Below are 13076 nucleotides of genomic sequence, written 5' to 3'. Positions count from 1 at the left end.
GGATAGAATGAGTGACCGACCACCGACGAATAAAACATTGGACTCCCTCCTGACCCTTAATGGTGAAGCCAGGAGGCAGCCATCTTACGTTGCTAGTGCAATTTTATGTTTATTTTACCGATAATAAAAATATAATGCACGTTTTATATCAGGATATCTGATAGGGTACTGAAAACCTCCCAATCACAGTCTCATTGATCATAATTGTTTTATGCTCGCGATGCATGACTTTTATCCCCCTTACACTAAACATTGCGTTCATTTTTTGTTGACTGTTCTGGTTACATTTTGCATGCGAATCTTTGAGTGGTACTCACAGATATACTTTATAGGACAAAATAATCATGATCAGTTTTCTAAGCAATAGAATGCACAAATATCACATCGCTCCTCAACAGTACAATCTCTACGTAGAAACACAGTAAGTAACGTGAAAACGCAGTGAAGAAAAAAATTGCGTTCGAGCTAGGCAAGGTAAGGTGGCCGCCGATTGCTTCATATCTGTATACGGCGGGTGAGCAACATTGTTAATCCAGTTATATGAATGTCGGTGATCCCTCCTGGTGACAGGGGGGCAGAGGAGGGGCGTAGATGGGGCCCTTTAATTTCAGCGTGTGTGTGCGTGTGTTTGTAGAGTTGGACCACTGCCAGCACAGAGAAATAGATATGTCATACAGTATATTCCACTTTCATGTACGTGCATTATTTATTTTTCTTTCTCAGCTGCAAGTAGATAGACATGGCACGAACCTTTTTTTTTTTTTTTTTTTTACCAGAACATAAACGGAATTAATGAATTGTTATTTGAGGGATGTCATTTTAAATTGAGTGAGATGGGGACATTCCATGATAACACATACAACGCTTAGAGGGAGTCTGACGTTAAATATTAATTCATGCAGAGTTTTTGCGCTTGTGCTCGTCTTGTCGTATTCATGCATACAGCCGATTTTTATTCGTACAGTCTCAACAGATGGGAGGGGCTGCGCGAGCTTACTGAGTCCAAATGATGGAAGAAAAGAGGTGAATTTTATGTGCAAATGGAGCACCCGACGCCTCCACTCTCATTTTACCCACCTTGGGTTGTAAATTTTTCGGGGCGTCGGTCGAAAGTGCACAGTAGGAGAAGAAAAAAAAACCGGATGAAATGCAAAGAGGAGAGCAAACTACAAGCAGCTGTCTCTGAAATGCCATAGCAACAACCTGGATCCACTCAATCCCTATTGGGTATTACTCGAAGTCATGTGTTTATTTAGACCAATCAGCAATCTTTGGTGCAGAACTAACGCGGAGTGCTTTTCAGGCCAAATTGTGTTGGATGTGGCCCTCTGCTGGCTTAAATTCACCTTGACGTGCATCTTGTGCATCCGGCTCAATCTCCCGGATAAATAAAAATATTATTCCAAGCGGTCTAAACGTGTAACTGGCAGCAAGAGCCACATTCATTTATAATCCAGATTTAATGGTTAGAAATTTGACTCACTTTTTTCATGAACCTACAAAGCAAAGCAAGATAAGAAAATGCCCCTGCAGCAAAATTATTAATGACTACCTTGGCATTAACAGTCCAGTTTGATCATCCAGACAAAGTTGTGCTTTACACAGCAAATAAACTACAGGGGCAACAATTAATAAACGGACCCACACTGCCACCAAGTGGGTGGTATAAACAACTGCAGGATTATTGGATACCTTTCCAGAAGTATGTTAGTCAGTTTCCTATGAGTGGTTTTTAAACTACCTCAAAGTGTAAAAGCAAGGACACTATAGATTTTTAGTGTGCTGGAAATGAAGCTCATTAAAAAAATGTCCTAAACCCAGAAGACATTCTATAAACGTAATTGGTGACTGGATGGATGGTTTTACGTCAATGCCATGTCATTGTTTTTCAATCCTTTTCAACTAAAGCACACTTTTTCTTTGAGGAAATCTTGAGGCACACCATCAGCCATTTTTTTTAAATGTAGCTCTGTAGTCTTTATTAAGAATTTATAGTCATTCTAATCAAAGTTTTAACAACATCAATTAAAAACAGCAAAAACGTTTTTTATTTAACTCCACTTGTGCTCAAAATGTTGTTCAGGGTCCAGTTCTGATTTAGAATTTTCAAAAAGTTCTCCATCACTGTCACTGACACAGTACTTTGAGACAAGATGGTTGCAGCCACAAGTGGCAGTAATAAGCGAGACTGACGTCTGGTAGTTACCCCTTAAGATCTTGTCTCAAAGTGATGTACTGCTGCCTATTGTCGATGAGTATTTATTGCATGATTACTTTGCAACACACGAGCATTTTGTTTTCTTGCTTATATTCCCAGAAGCAGTATGGTGGAATAGTAGTTGTGAGGTCTTTCTCTCAAGTCAGAGGTTTTTGGTTCACAGAAATGTAAACGCCCTAATAATCTGCAAAATTTCTTAACAGGCTTTCTCATGACTTTCTCATGACTTTTTAGTTTTCAAGTGCCAAAATTCCCCACTCATGGAATAGACGGTTCCATTTTCTGAATCTGAATGTGCAAACTTGATTCAGGAAGAGGGGAGCAAAATATATATGTTTAAAATCAAAACTACACGAACGTACGTTATGGTCTCAGCATCATCACTAGAATTGATATTGTGTTTGTGGATTATGAATTAAGCAATAAAATCCACTCATTCGATTCTTCTCATGAGCATCCATTTTGCCACTTATTGTCAAGTAAACATGACATCACAGTTGCTTAGGGCTCAGGTAATGACCAAACACAGCTCAGCTTGTGAATGTCACATGACCAAACTCAGAACGAAGGTGAGCAACCATTGGTCATCACCTGAGCCCTGAGCAAATGTGATGTCATTTTTAGTCGACAACAATAGATAAAATGGCCGCTCCTTGAGTTGGAAAAACTGGTGGATTTTTGTTGCTTAATTCATAATCCACAAATGAAAGATTATTTAGAATGCCGTGTTAAGAAGAGAGGAGAAATGTAGAAAATGCTAGTTAAATAAAAACCAAAAAACTTTCAGGTTGACTTCCCTTTTCACTCATTTACTCACAAAGACAATTTTTTACACCTTTTTTTTTTTTAAAGAGTCTAGACATTTAATCCCTGGTATTTATTTAAATATTTTATTACTTAATACTTAGTAGTACTTTTTTTTCCAACAATTTCCGAATGTTTGGCTAAAGGAGCACCTAAAAATGGCTGCTACTAAATTGATTACTGTACTGGCCATTTTAAATGCTCTTTTAGCCAAACACTTAAAAAAAAAAACTGTGGAAAATGCTTTGACATTTATGTTTTGACACATAAAAAAAAAGAAAATATGTCCTTGGGATTGAATGAATTAAGTGAAAAAATGGGAGGAATCAGTTCTAAAACATTTCTGAAGGTAAAGTGACACCCCAGCTTTAGGTTTTGCATGATTTATATGTAAAAATGCTTACACACTACATAGGTGCGATTCACTATGTGATTCTCTATGATTCAGTACTGTATCATGTCTCAAATCCTATTCAGTCCCAGCATTACATTAAGTGCCAAGTGTTCTGCAGTATACAACAAGAAAGTGTAAAATTCAACATGCTCAAAATGCTGGCAGCCGAAAAAAAAAAAAAAAGAACAACGCCTGTTTAGATAACTGCATTACTGGATAGGCCTACATTAGTCATGATTGCCATGACTCCAAATTAGATTTGAAAGGCAAGATGGTTGATTGTTGGATGAATAACAATGCTCAATCACTCTAAATGATTTACTTGGGCAGTGAAGGATTGTTGCCCCACTCATCTGACTAACGGTTTCAATTGGCATGCGGGCTGCAGCCCAGGGCAAAAATGGACAACTACTAAAGCATATTTGATATCTAATACGGGTGCCATACATTTTGGATATGATCCACAGCATGTCGAACCATATTAAGGAGATTTTCAAACGGCATGTAAACGCCCATACAGCCATTTACTTATGGGGTAGGATAAAAGAGGCCCAAGCAAAATGAAAGTTTGCATTATTCGTGTAATAATTCAATATTAATAATACCCACTGTCGATAACAGCAATAAAATAAATCATATCTATCTATCTATCTATCTATCTATCTATCTATCTATCTATCTATCTATCTATCTATCTATCTATCTATCTATCTATCTATCTATCTATCTATCTATCTATCTATCTATCTATCTATCTCAGAATAAGAACACATAAAGTGGTGCATGCCAATCATCCCAAAACGCCCCGTGAGCCCCCAAACTCAGAAGTGTAATAAATACTCTATGTAAAATATGCAGAGGTGTATTGCACAATATCCCTAATTCTGTTTGAACACTGTTTGTTTCTCATATAAAAAGCAGGTTGTACTGTAGCCAAATAACCTTGAATTACAAGTGTACATTGCCATCTAGTGATGAACGTGCAGTACTTCAAAAATGTTGCTCACAGGGAAAACCATTATGTTCAGGAGTAATTGAGTTGAGCACAAGAGAGAAATGATGCCAATAAAGTCCGCATCCGTCATCTGAACAATATAATCTATTTATGATGAATGTGCTGAAGCTTAGACAAAGGAGACGAATGTAGTTTACATCATCCATAAATTAGGAGACATTCTACCCCTTGGGGGATTAATTAAAGTTCTTATTGCAGCAATCTTTCAAGACAGTTCTTTCAAACGCAAATTATTTTGAATTCAGGGGGGGGGTTGAGACAAAGACACAATGAGGAAACATTTAGAAAACAATTCCACAATTCCAAATGATTCCAAGTAATTTTAGTATGACTATCTTAGCCACAGAAGTTGTTTACAAAAAACACTCACTGTGGGTCTTTTTCCCACTGTAAATGGCATGTAAATTTGATTGGCCCTGAGCAACCGTGACGTCATATTCAGTCGACGACAAATGGCAAAAAGGCTGTACCTCAAGATGGATAAAAAGGGGGAATTTGCCTTTTAATTCCTATTCCACATGTGCAATATTAATTTGAATATTGCGTTTACCCTAGTGTCTCCACATAGAACATACTGTATTATTATTATTTTTTTTTTCTCTTGGCTTCCTCTTTAATGCCCCTTTCTCATCGAGATGACGTATATTTGCAAATTTAGACAAAAGCAGCAAATGATCAAGGTCATGATTGCTCTTAAGTTGTTTCTAAGACATTTTGAAACTTTACCAATAGTATTTCGAACAAGTTATGAACGTTCAAAATGTCCTTGTTTCAGAACAAAGCCCATATTCCACTGAGGGGCAAATGCTACCCAGTCAAATGTCGGCAAGATTCGGCAACAGCTCTTTATTAGTCCATTTACGTGCAACGTCTCAATTGTCCTTAAGAAATTCTGAAACTGTGTTAATTGTTCAGATGTTTTCTCTGTCACAAGAACATTTGAAACATGTTGGAACTTTTCCTGCGAAATGCCAACTAAGACTAGACTTTAGAATGTCTTAAGAATGTGTCAAGAACAATTGTGGTCTTGAATGAACCCTGACGTGAACGCTCATTCTCTGCCTGTCATAACTCACATTTTAGTGGGGTAGGGGTTTAAGAATCTTTTTTTTTAATGTCTTAAGCCCCTTTCCCACAACGGGCCAAACGTTGCTGAGTGATGGCAAAGATAACATCTCTTTTGATCTTTTCAGTGTTCCTTCAAGATCGCCAAAATTTACCAAAATGGCACTAGTTGTTGCCAAAGGTTCACCAATGCTTTTGTGTGTGTGTGTGTGTGTGTGTGTGTGTGTGTGTTCACAATTTCCTCTCAACAGTCGCAGTACAGGGATTTAGCTGGCCACCTCTAGCGACCCCTGGTGATATTTAGGCGAATTGATCACACCCTTCTATTAACGATATCGCCCAAAAGGATGACGGCAAAGAATTTGTTTAACAATGTTTGTTTTTAATGTTTTCCAGTTTGGATACACAACATACAGTGTGTAATAGCCTCTATTTGAAATAGAAATATTAACTTTAATTATTTCAACCCCTGTGCGGTCATGATGCTCTCTCACAGTATCTGAAGCTCCAAGCATGTTACGAAATGAGACTAAATGAACAAGACAAACAGGTGCAAGCCATCATTTTACCAGTCTAGCAACAAATGTTGGAGGCTACAAAGGATAAATTGACACATTTTCAATGCTTTTGTCCCCCTTCTCATGAGCAAACGCCAACATCAAAACTGTTTAGTGTAAACATGTAAACTTGGTGAGTGTGCTTCCATTTCCCATTGGCTTTTCCAGACCTCTTACAAACGTCCCTTAATCGTTTTAGAAGAGCAGCAAACACAAACCCCTGACAAACTCTTGAGCAGTTTTTTTAAGCCAACCTCTAAACATTGTGTAGACAAAGTTGCAAAAGTTAAGCAAACTAATCACCATGAAAAGATCCCGAAATACGACCGAGAGGGCATGCAAGGTTTTCCACCCTCCCGGTGACAAGTTCTACCATATGACAACTGAAGACAATATGAGACACTAACAATTAACATTTGCACCCAACAGTATCACAGGTAATATTCTATGGTTTGTTTGGAGCACATTTCAAAATATCTGCCTTATCACTTCTTTATTGACTTTCTTTCATCTGTTCTCTGCACCTGTTCTTTGGCTTTACAACCAATGAAAGGACTTATTTTAGTTGAAGGCTGCTTCCACAACCAATGGGATAAATCCATGGATTTCCTTGGACAGTCAGATGCAGTTTTATTACCACAATATGAAAGCCTACCTGAGCCCCTTATCTGACTTGAAATTTCATCTTTTTTTTTTTTTTTTTTTAAGGTAGGCTAGTCACGCTCCCATAACCTTTGGGAATTTGCTCAGGAGCTGTAGAAGAAAAGACAAATTAAACATACACAAGAGCTAAAATCAAGTAAATCGTCTAAACTTTTGCACCTGTTGTCACAAACAGAAAGTTCCGCCAGTCAATCAAAACCAAACGACAAATAATATTTACAAATCCCAGTTTGTCCTCTTACATTTAAAAAAATGTACAGTTTTGTCCGCGTGTTGGATTTTGTATGTTTTTTTTTTCTTCTTTCTTTTTTTTTTTGTCCTCTCAAGTCCTGGAAGGAATGGCAGTCCTGGGCTTCCTTGTGTTGTTATCCTCAGGATGCAGAACATTTACAGAGAAAGTACCATTCCCCTTGATTTTGTACTATGAATAATGCCTAACATAATTCTTTTTCATCAGTTTTTTTTGAATGCATCCTCTGTGCATTGATTGCTGTGACAAGCTAATTCAACATCACATCACTGAATCACGATTCAGTCAAGTCTCAGTGTCACTGGGTTTTCTTCAGTATGTCCATATTCAGTTGTGCAAGTGATGTAAAATGCACTTTTGCAAGGTTCTCACCATCATAAATAGATCTCATTCTCCCGCTTGGTTGAGGAAAGCAACAAAAAAAGTGGGAAGATAGGTGTTAGGCAGTCTTCAAACACGCAAAGCATGTGGCTAATGTTGGTCATATACACAAACCTAATGTAGACTACATCATGTCGTTTTTTTTTTTTTTTTAACTTCCTGTAACATAAAGTAGTTTCTTCACATCAACTCTGCAAACATCACCGTTGGCAAAAGATAAGAGAAAGAGCAAAATAAACAAAAAGAGGCTTGAGGGATCAGTCTTTGTGATCATGGGGCACAGCCTCTGCGTTAGAATGTGAGAAAAATAAAGAGGAAATATTTACTCTGTTATAATTTTACACAATATTCATCTCTTAATACTTTAATATTTGTTGAAGTACCACAAAGTGCAGCTGATTTTGAAATCACCCCCCAAAAAAATCTATGAAGTCGTGTTGGCAAAATTACTTGAAAAAAAACTTTTCCTGTCCACACTCTTAAGGGTAAACAATATCATGCAAAGTAATGAAGAAAACTCCATGTTTTGTTCTTAAATTAGGATATACTGAATCTATGTTCTCTAAAAGAAGAGACCAGCCACAGTGGAAAAGTTGTTTGTGTGTGTTTGTCAAAAACAAAAATGAAAAGGTTGGCACTTTTATGATGGTAATTCCTTCAGTGAAGATAAAGTCAGCGTGGACCTCTCCAGGCAGTCCACTGGATGCCAGCGAGAGAGGAACTTTATCACAGTACTTGGCACCAAGAATGCTGGTAAAAATGAGATATTAGAATATCTTCCCCCCACCCCATTCATATCCTTACAATTTATTAATAATACATCATTTACATTTGTGTTGTTTTTTTGTATAAAAGACTCCAAAAGGGGATAAGAGTCTTGATGGGATTGCATGAAAGGGGAAAAAAATTGTGTTAATGAGTTAATGAAATGAAAGAGGTGGGCAGATGCTATGATGCAGCAAAGAAACAGAAAGATCGAAATGGGTTGTGTGTGTTTGTGTATGTGAGAGCGTGTTTAGAGAAACAAATAAAAAAAAGAGCAGAACCACCGTGGATGAGATGCAGCCAGAATTCCGCCCCTAAACTGAATATGACTTGCTTTCTTACTTGTACCGCCCAAAAGTTGAAGCCCCAATCTGGAAATGTCAAAATGACACATCCAAGAACGAGAAAGGAAAATCCCTATTTTTTTTTAAACTACACTGTCAAATTTTCACACAAAAACACAAAGTACCAGCTGTTGTAGCATCTTGTTAAAAATCACATGACCATGTCACACTTCCAGATTGGGCCTTAAAGCTGCAATTTGTAAATTTCAAGAAACTACTGGCTCGTGACAGACAGAGTGTTTGGGCATAAATTGTCTCCGGCAGAGCTTATGTGTGTCATACGTCATAAATGGATGAATTCTTTTGACCGTTCGTAAACCCACAAATACACGTGTGGACCAAGCAAACATTATTCACTTTGCGTCACGGATTATATTTAGCAATTTTTTCCGAGAAATAGTCACGAGCTTTTAGATAAGTCTTGTCACTTAAATTGAGCTTATAAAACACAGAAATTGCAGAGAGAGGCTCTGTGGAGTAGATGATGATCTCAGAGGGATCTGATTGGATGTTCCGTAAGTGCGATGACTTCACAGCGCTACCATGACAACCTTGTCACATAATGATTTAGTTCTTGTCCAGAATCAGACACTTAACATTTGAGCATATTGCATGAATTGATGCTATGATTTTCAGCATAGCAGAAAAAACAAACAAACAAACAAACAAACAGGAGCTAGAATGTACAAAATGAATAGTGAGCTGAATTCACAAAAAATGTCACTTCTAATAATATCCATCTATCAATGTTCTATAGAAGCTTATCTTCACTAGGGTCGCTTGCATGCTGGTGCCTAGCCAAGCTGTTACTCGGCAGGGGACACCCTCAACTGGTTGTCAGCCAATCGCAGGGAACACAGAGATGAACAACCACTCAGAAACACACCAAAGGGCAATTTGGAGTGTCCAATATACCTATCATGAACTGTGAGGTGGCCGCCCCACTCAATTACAACCCTCAAATACTGTTCTTAAAAAAATAAAAAATAAAAAAAAAACCCAAGCAGCATAGGAGTGATATCAGAGAAATCTGATTAAATAATTAGTAGGGGCGGGCGAGACGCAACATTTCTTTCAGTTGAATTTAAATTGCGCTTCGCAGCATACTACTTTTTTTCTATTGCGATTTTATACAAATCTTTCCTCAAAGTTTTCTATGAGATGAAGTGAATCACAGGCACGGTGTTGAGTCAGCCTGGTGTGTTAAAAAGTGATCAGTAGGAACGGCAACTGTGTCAGGCTGTCAGCGTCTAAGTGTGCAGTCATTTACATCTATTAAATTGATTTTGTAAAGTTATCCAGCAGCTCTTGATCTCCCGTATGGGGTCTTGAGTGCTTTTGGCTAATTTATGCTAGATAGTGAGACAAACAGTGGCAACAGCCATCATACAATACAATGTCACCAAATATTTGTCATTTTAAGCATCCCCGAATTGCCGATTGAATTGCCGATTTTAGGACATCATGTGGTTCTTATTGTTCTTATCGTTTTTCATTGCAACGGCACTCTTTCTCACGTGTGCTTGTGAAATTTAGAAAGATGCTTGCTGGTTTTTGCGACACTAAAACATCCATTTTGGAGGTAATGTTTTGATTTTAATAGCCTTTTCGGCGCATCCCTTGTTTTAATCTCATTCCATCCCTCTTAGCAAATGCTTTAACCATCTCACCTTTCTACATCTTTAGTCCTGAGTTGACGGAAAATAAAGATAAGCTTCTATCTATGGTGTTCTTTGATTCAATTAGAATTTGATGGGAAACGACTCTGCTATTAGCTATGTTTAAAATCAGCAGAGGAATACAGACTGCAAACTGTGTTGCACTCATAAATTCCACATGAAAGCCGAACTGACATGTCAATGTAAGAAATGAATTGAGGCCTGTAACGCTAGCTGATATATCACTGCACATCCTAATGAACCTCAAATGCCATGAAAATGTGCCCCCGATAGGCTGTGAGCGGTGCAGGGCCGACATCAGCGCAATCTGATTAGATGCCTACTAAGTGCTTAAATGCAGTGCCACGACATCACGGCCACATCATGACTTTTGGTGTCCTCAGTTCACCTTTTGAATTTGTGACCAAATTTGGGTCCTTGAGTGCTGGGGAGGGGTTTTATGAGTGAGCAAAGCAAGCGGAAGAATAAGATTTTGCTGCACAATGGTATTTGTAATTGCTTGTCTCTCAGCAATCACAGCCAAGCCAACCTTGACCCGCGATTACGTTGGTAGAGGTATTTGTCACTGCTTAAAATCTTACAAACTGCAGCTTTATTTAAGGGCTTCATGAAAAATGTCGAGTAAAGAAGAGGGTGATGAGGGTGACGATGTATGGTTGTGCCGGGTCCTATACGCGAGTAGTGGAGTGTTGGTGCGGCAAGGCATTGTTGCTGTGGCTGGGGACAGGTGTGGTGGACGGGGCCGGGACGGGTGGGTACGTGTTGAAAGGGTGGAGGGGCTGCATACTGCTGATGGTGCTGGGGATCATGGTGATGGTGTTGGCGGTCATGAGCGGCACATCCTCCGGCGCCCGCCGCAGCGCCAGCGTGTAGTCAGGCGGGCACACCGGGGGCCTCAAAGGTTCCAGGTCACCGTGGATGCCGCGGGAAGGGAGGGGCGTGCCGTGCTCCAGCTCCACTCTTTGCTGCTTCATCTGCAGTGACATCAGCTCCTCTTCCTGGCTCAGGGCCAGGTCGTTGTGCGGCGGGGCCCCGACCACTCCGAGGCCCACGCCCATGCCCATGCCCATGGTGGCGCCGCGCTGCGGGGACAGGCGGCGGTGACGGCGCTGCATGAGTTCGTGGCGCTTGTCTCGCTTGTAGTAAAGTGCAGCAAAGGCCAACACGTTGAGGAAAAGGAGAGAAGCGCCCACCGCCACCGTCACGCTCAGCTCCGTGGAGTAGTCCCTCGTCTCAGGAGGGAAGGGAGTGTTGCGGGGCCTCTCTGAGCCGTCCGGCTCCGGCGGGTAGGTGGAGATTACGGGGTGCCTGGTAGAGTGGGTTCCAGTGTTGTGGTTGATCTTACCGTGGGAGTTCCCTCCAGGCGGCAGTCGTGTCGTGATGGAGCTGATTATTTGCTTGTGGAGGCTGTGGAGGTGTGGGACCAACTCCAGCCAGAAGGCCACCTTGTTGGCCCGGTAGTTGTCCCTGACGCGCGGCTTGAGGCCGATATGCAAGTACTGTTTGTCTTTGGAGCTGAACTTGGTCCAGATGACTTCCTCAAAACGGTTCGGCTTGGTGTGGATGAACGTGGTGTCCTGAGGAACCGGTAGGTTAGGATCACTGGAAAACAGAATTAAGGAGATTGAAAGTGTCGTTGTAACCAATGTTATACATAGTTAGAAAAACAAAGACATAGTAAAAATAGGCTTCAGTGCCCCTGCATCCCTCAAGAGGGGAAGTGGTGAAGATAACAGATGGATGGATGTTCTCATCAATTAAATTAAATAAAAATGAAATTGGTGTTAAGCTTCTTTCCCACTGAGATGTGAACATTTGCAAATCTTGACAAAAGTAGCGAATGCGAGTTCACATCAGGGATTCATTAGGGTTCTATCAAGGTCGCAATTGTTCTTAAAATGTTCTTAAGACATATGTTAAAAAACTCAAATGAAACTAAAACTAAAACTTAAAACAGTTAAACTAAAATGATGCATCTTCACAAAACATTAAAAACTAAAAAAACAAAACAAAAAAAACCAACTACTTTGCTCCTAAAATAGTAGTTAAAACCAAAGAAATCCATCCATCTTTCTATTCTCTGTAGCAGCTTAGGCGGGGGACACCCTGAACTGATTGCCAGCCAATTGCAGGACACACAGAGACGAACAACCATCCATGCACCCAATCACATCTAATTTAGTATGAACAAAACAAATCAAAAAAAAAATTTCGAAATGAAAAAAAATGAAATGAAAACTCCAAAATCATTATAACCTGGCAACATACAAAGATTTTTTTCAAGAAAATTTACACTTTACAGAGGTGTTACAACACTCATTATACAAACCAGCCAATCTATCATGTGACGAGTTTCAACAAGTAGAACACAGTCACCATTAGAAACGCCATTATTGGGTGAGATTATTCTGAGATGAACGTGCAGGAAGGCACAATACCTTAATAATAATCTGCTTTTCTCTTATTTTTTTCATGATTTAATTTGCCTCTCGTGTATCATAAAACGACTATAATATTTATTTCCATGATAGCTGCAGAGCAACGGAAAGCACATGAGTAACGCAAATAGATATGCGCTGGATTAAGTGTGTGTATTGCGACAATGGTGTTTTTTCACTGGCCACCATAGTAAAAACACACAAATATTCAGATGACGGATCATTACGTACACCACCGATAATCACATTGCATTGTGGTTGTAGATTGCCAGCAGTGAAGCGGCAGCTCTACCCAGGTAGGTTTCTAAAACAAAATCACTGCAACTAACTAAACTAAATTGAATACTAAATATATAATGCATATATGTTTGTATATGGTAAGATACAATTTTTGTTCTTATTAATTCCACAGGTAGATTTTAAATGAAGGGCAGTGGTTGCAAAAAGTGGTTGGCATGCCCAGCTCACAGTGCAGAGGTTATGGATTCAAGTCACACTCTAGC

The 13076-nt window shown here is 39.5% G+C and overlaps 1 protein-coding gene across 1 annotated transcript in view; it reads right to left on the bottom strand.

Annotated features, from left to right (window-relative positions):
- Nucleotides 1–5857: 5857 nt before the first annotated feature.
- nlgn2b (neuroligin 2b) overlaps nucleotides 5858–13076 on the bottom strand; it is a 73163-nt gene continuing 65944 nt past the window's right edge. The window contains exon 9 of the mRNA XM_088440695.1: nucleotides 5858–11737. Coding sequence (XP_088296821.1) covers nucleotides 10804–11737 — 934 coding nt within the window. The 3' untranslated portion in view covers nucleotides 5858–10803. The remainder of the gene's footprint in view (nucleotides 11738–13076) is intronic.

Source organism: Hippichthys cyanospilos, chromosome 18 (assembly GCF_059441005.1).
Source record: "Hippichthys cyanospilos isolate Australia breed blue-spotted pipefish chromosome 18, RoL_Hcya_1.0, whole genome shotgun sequence".
NCBI classification, from domain to species: domain Eukaryota; kingdom Metazoa; phylum Chordata; class Actinopteri; order Syngnathiformes; family Syngnathidae; genus Hippichthys; species Hippichthys cyanospilos.
Note: the sequence above shows the minus strand (reverse complement) of the source record. Positions and strands in the feature narration are given on the sequence as shown.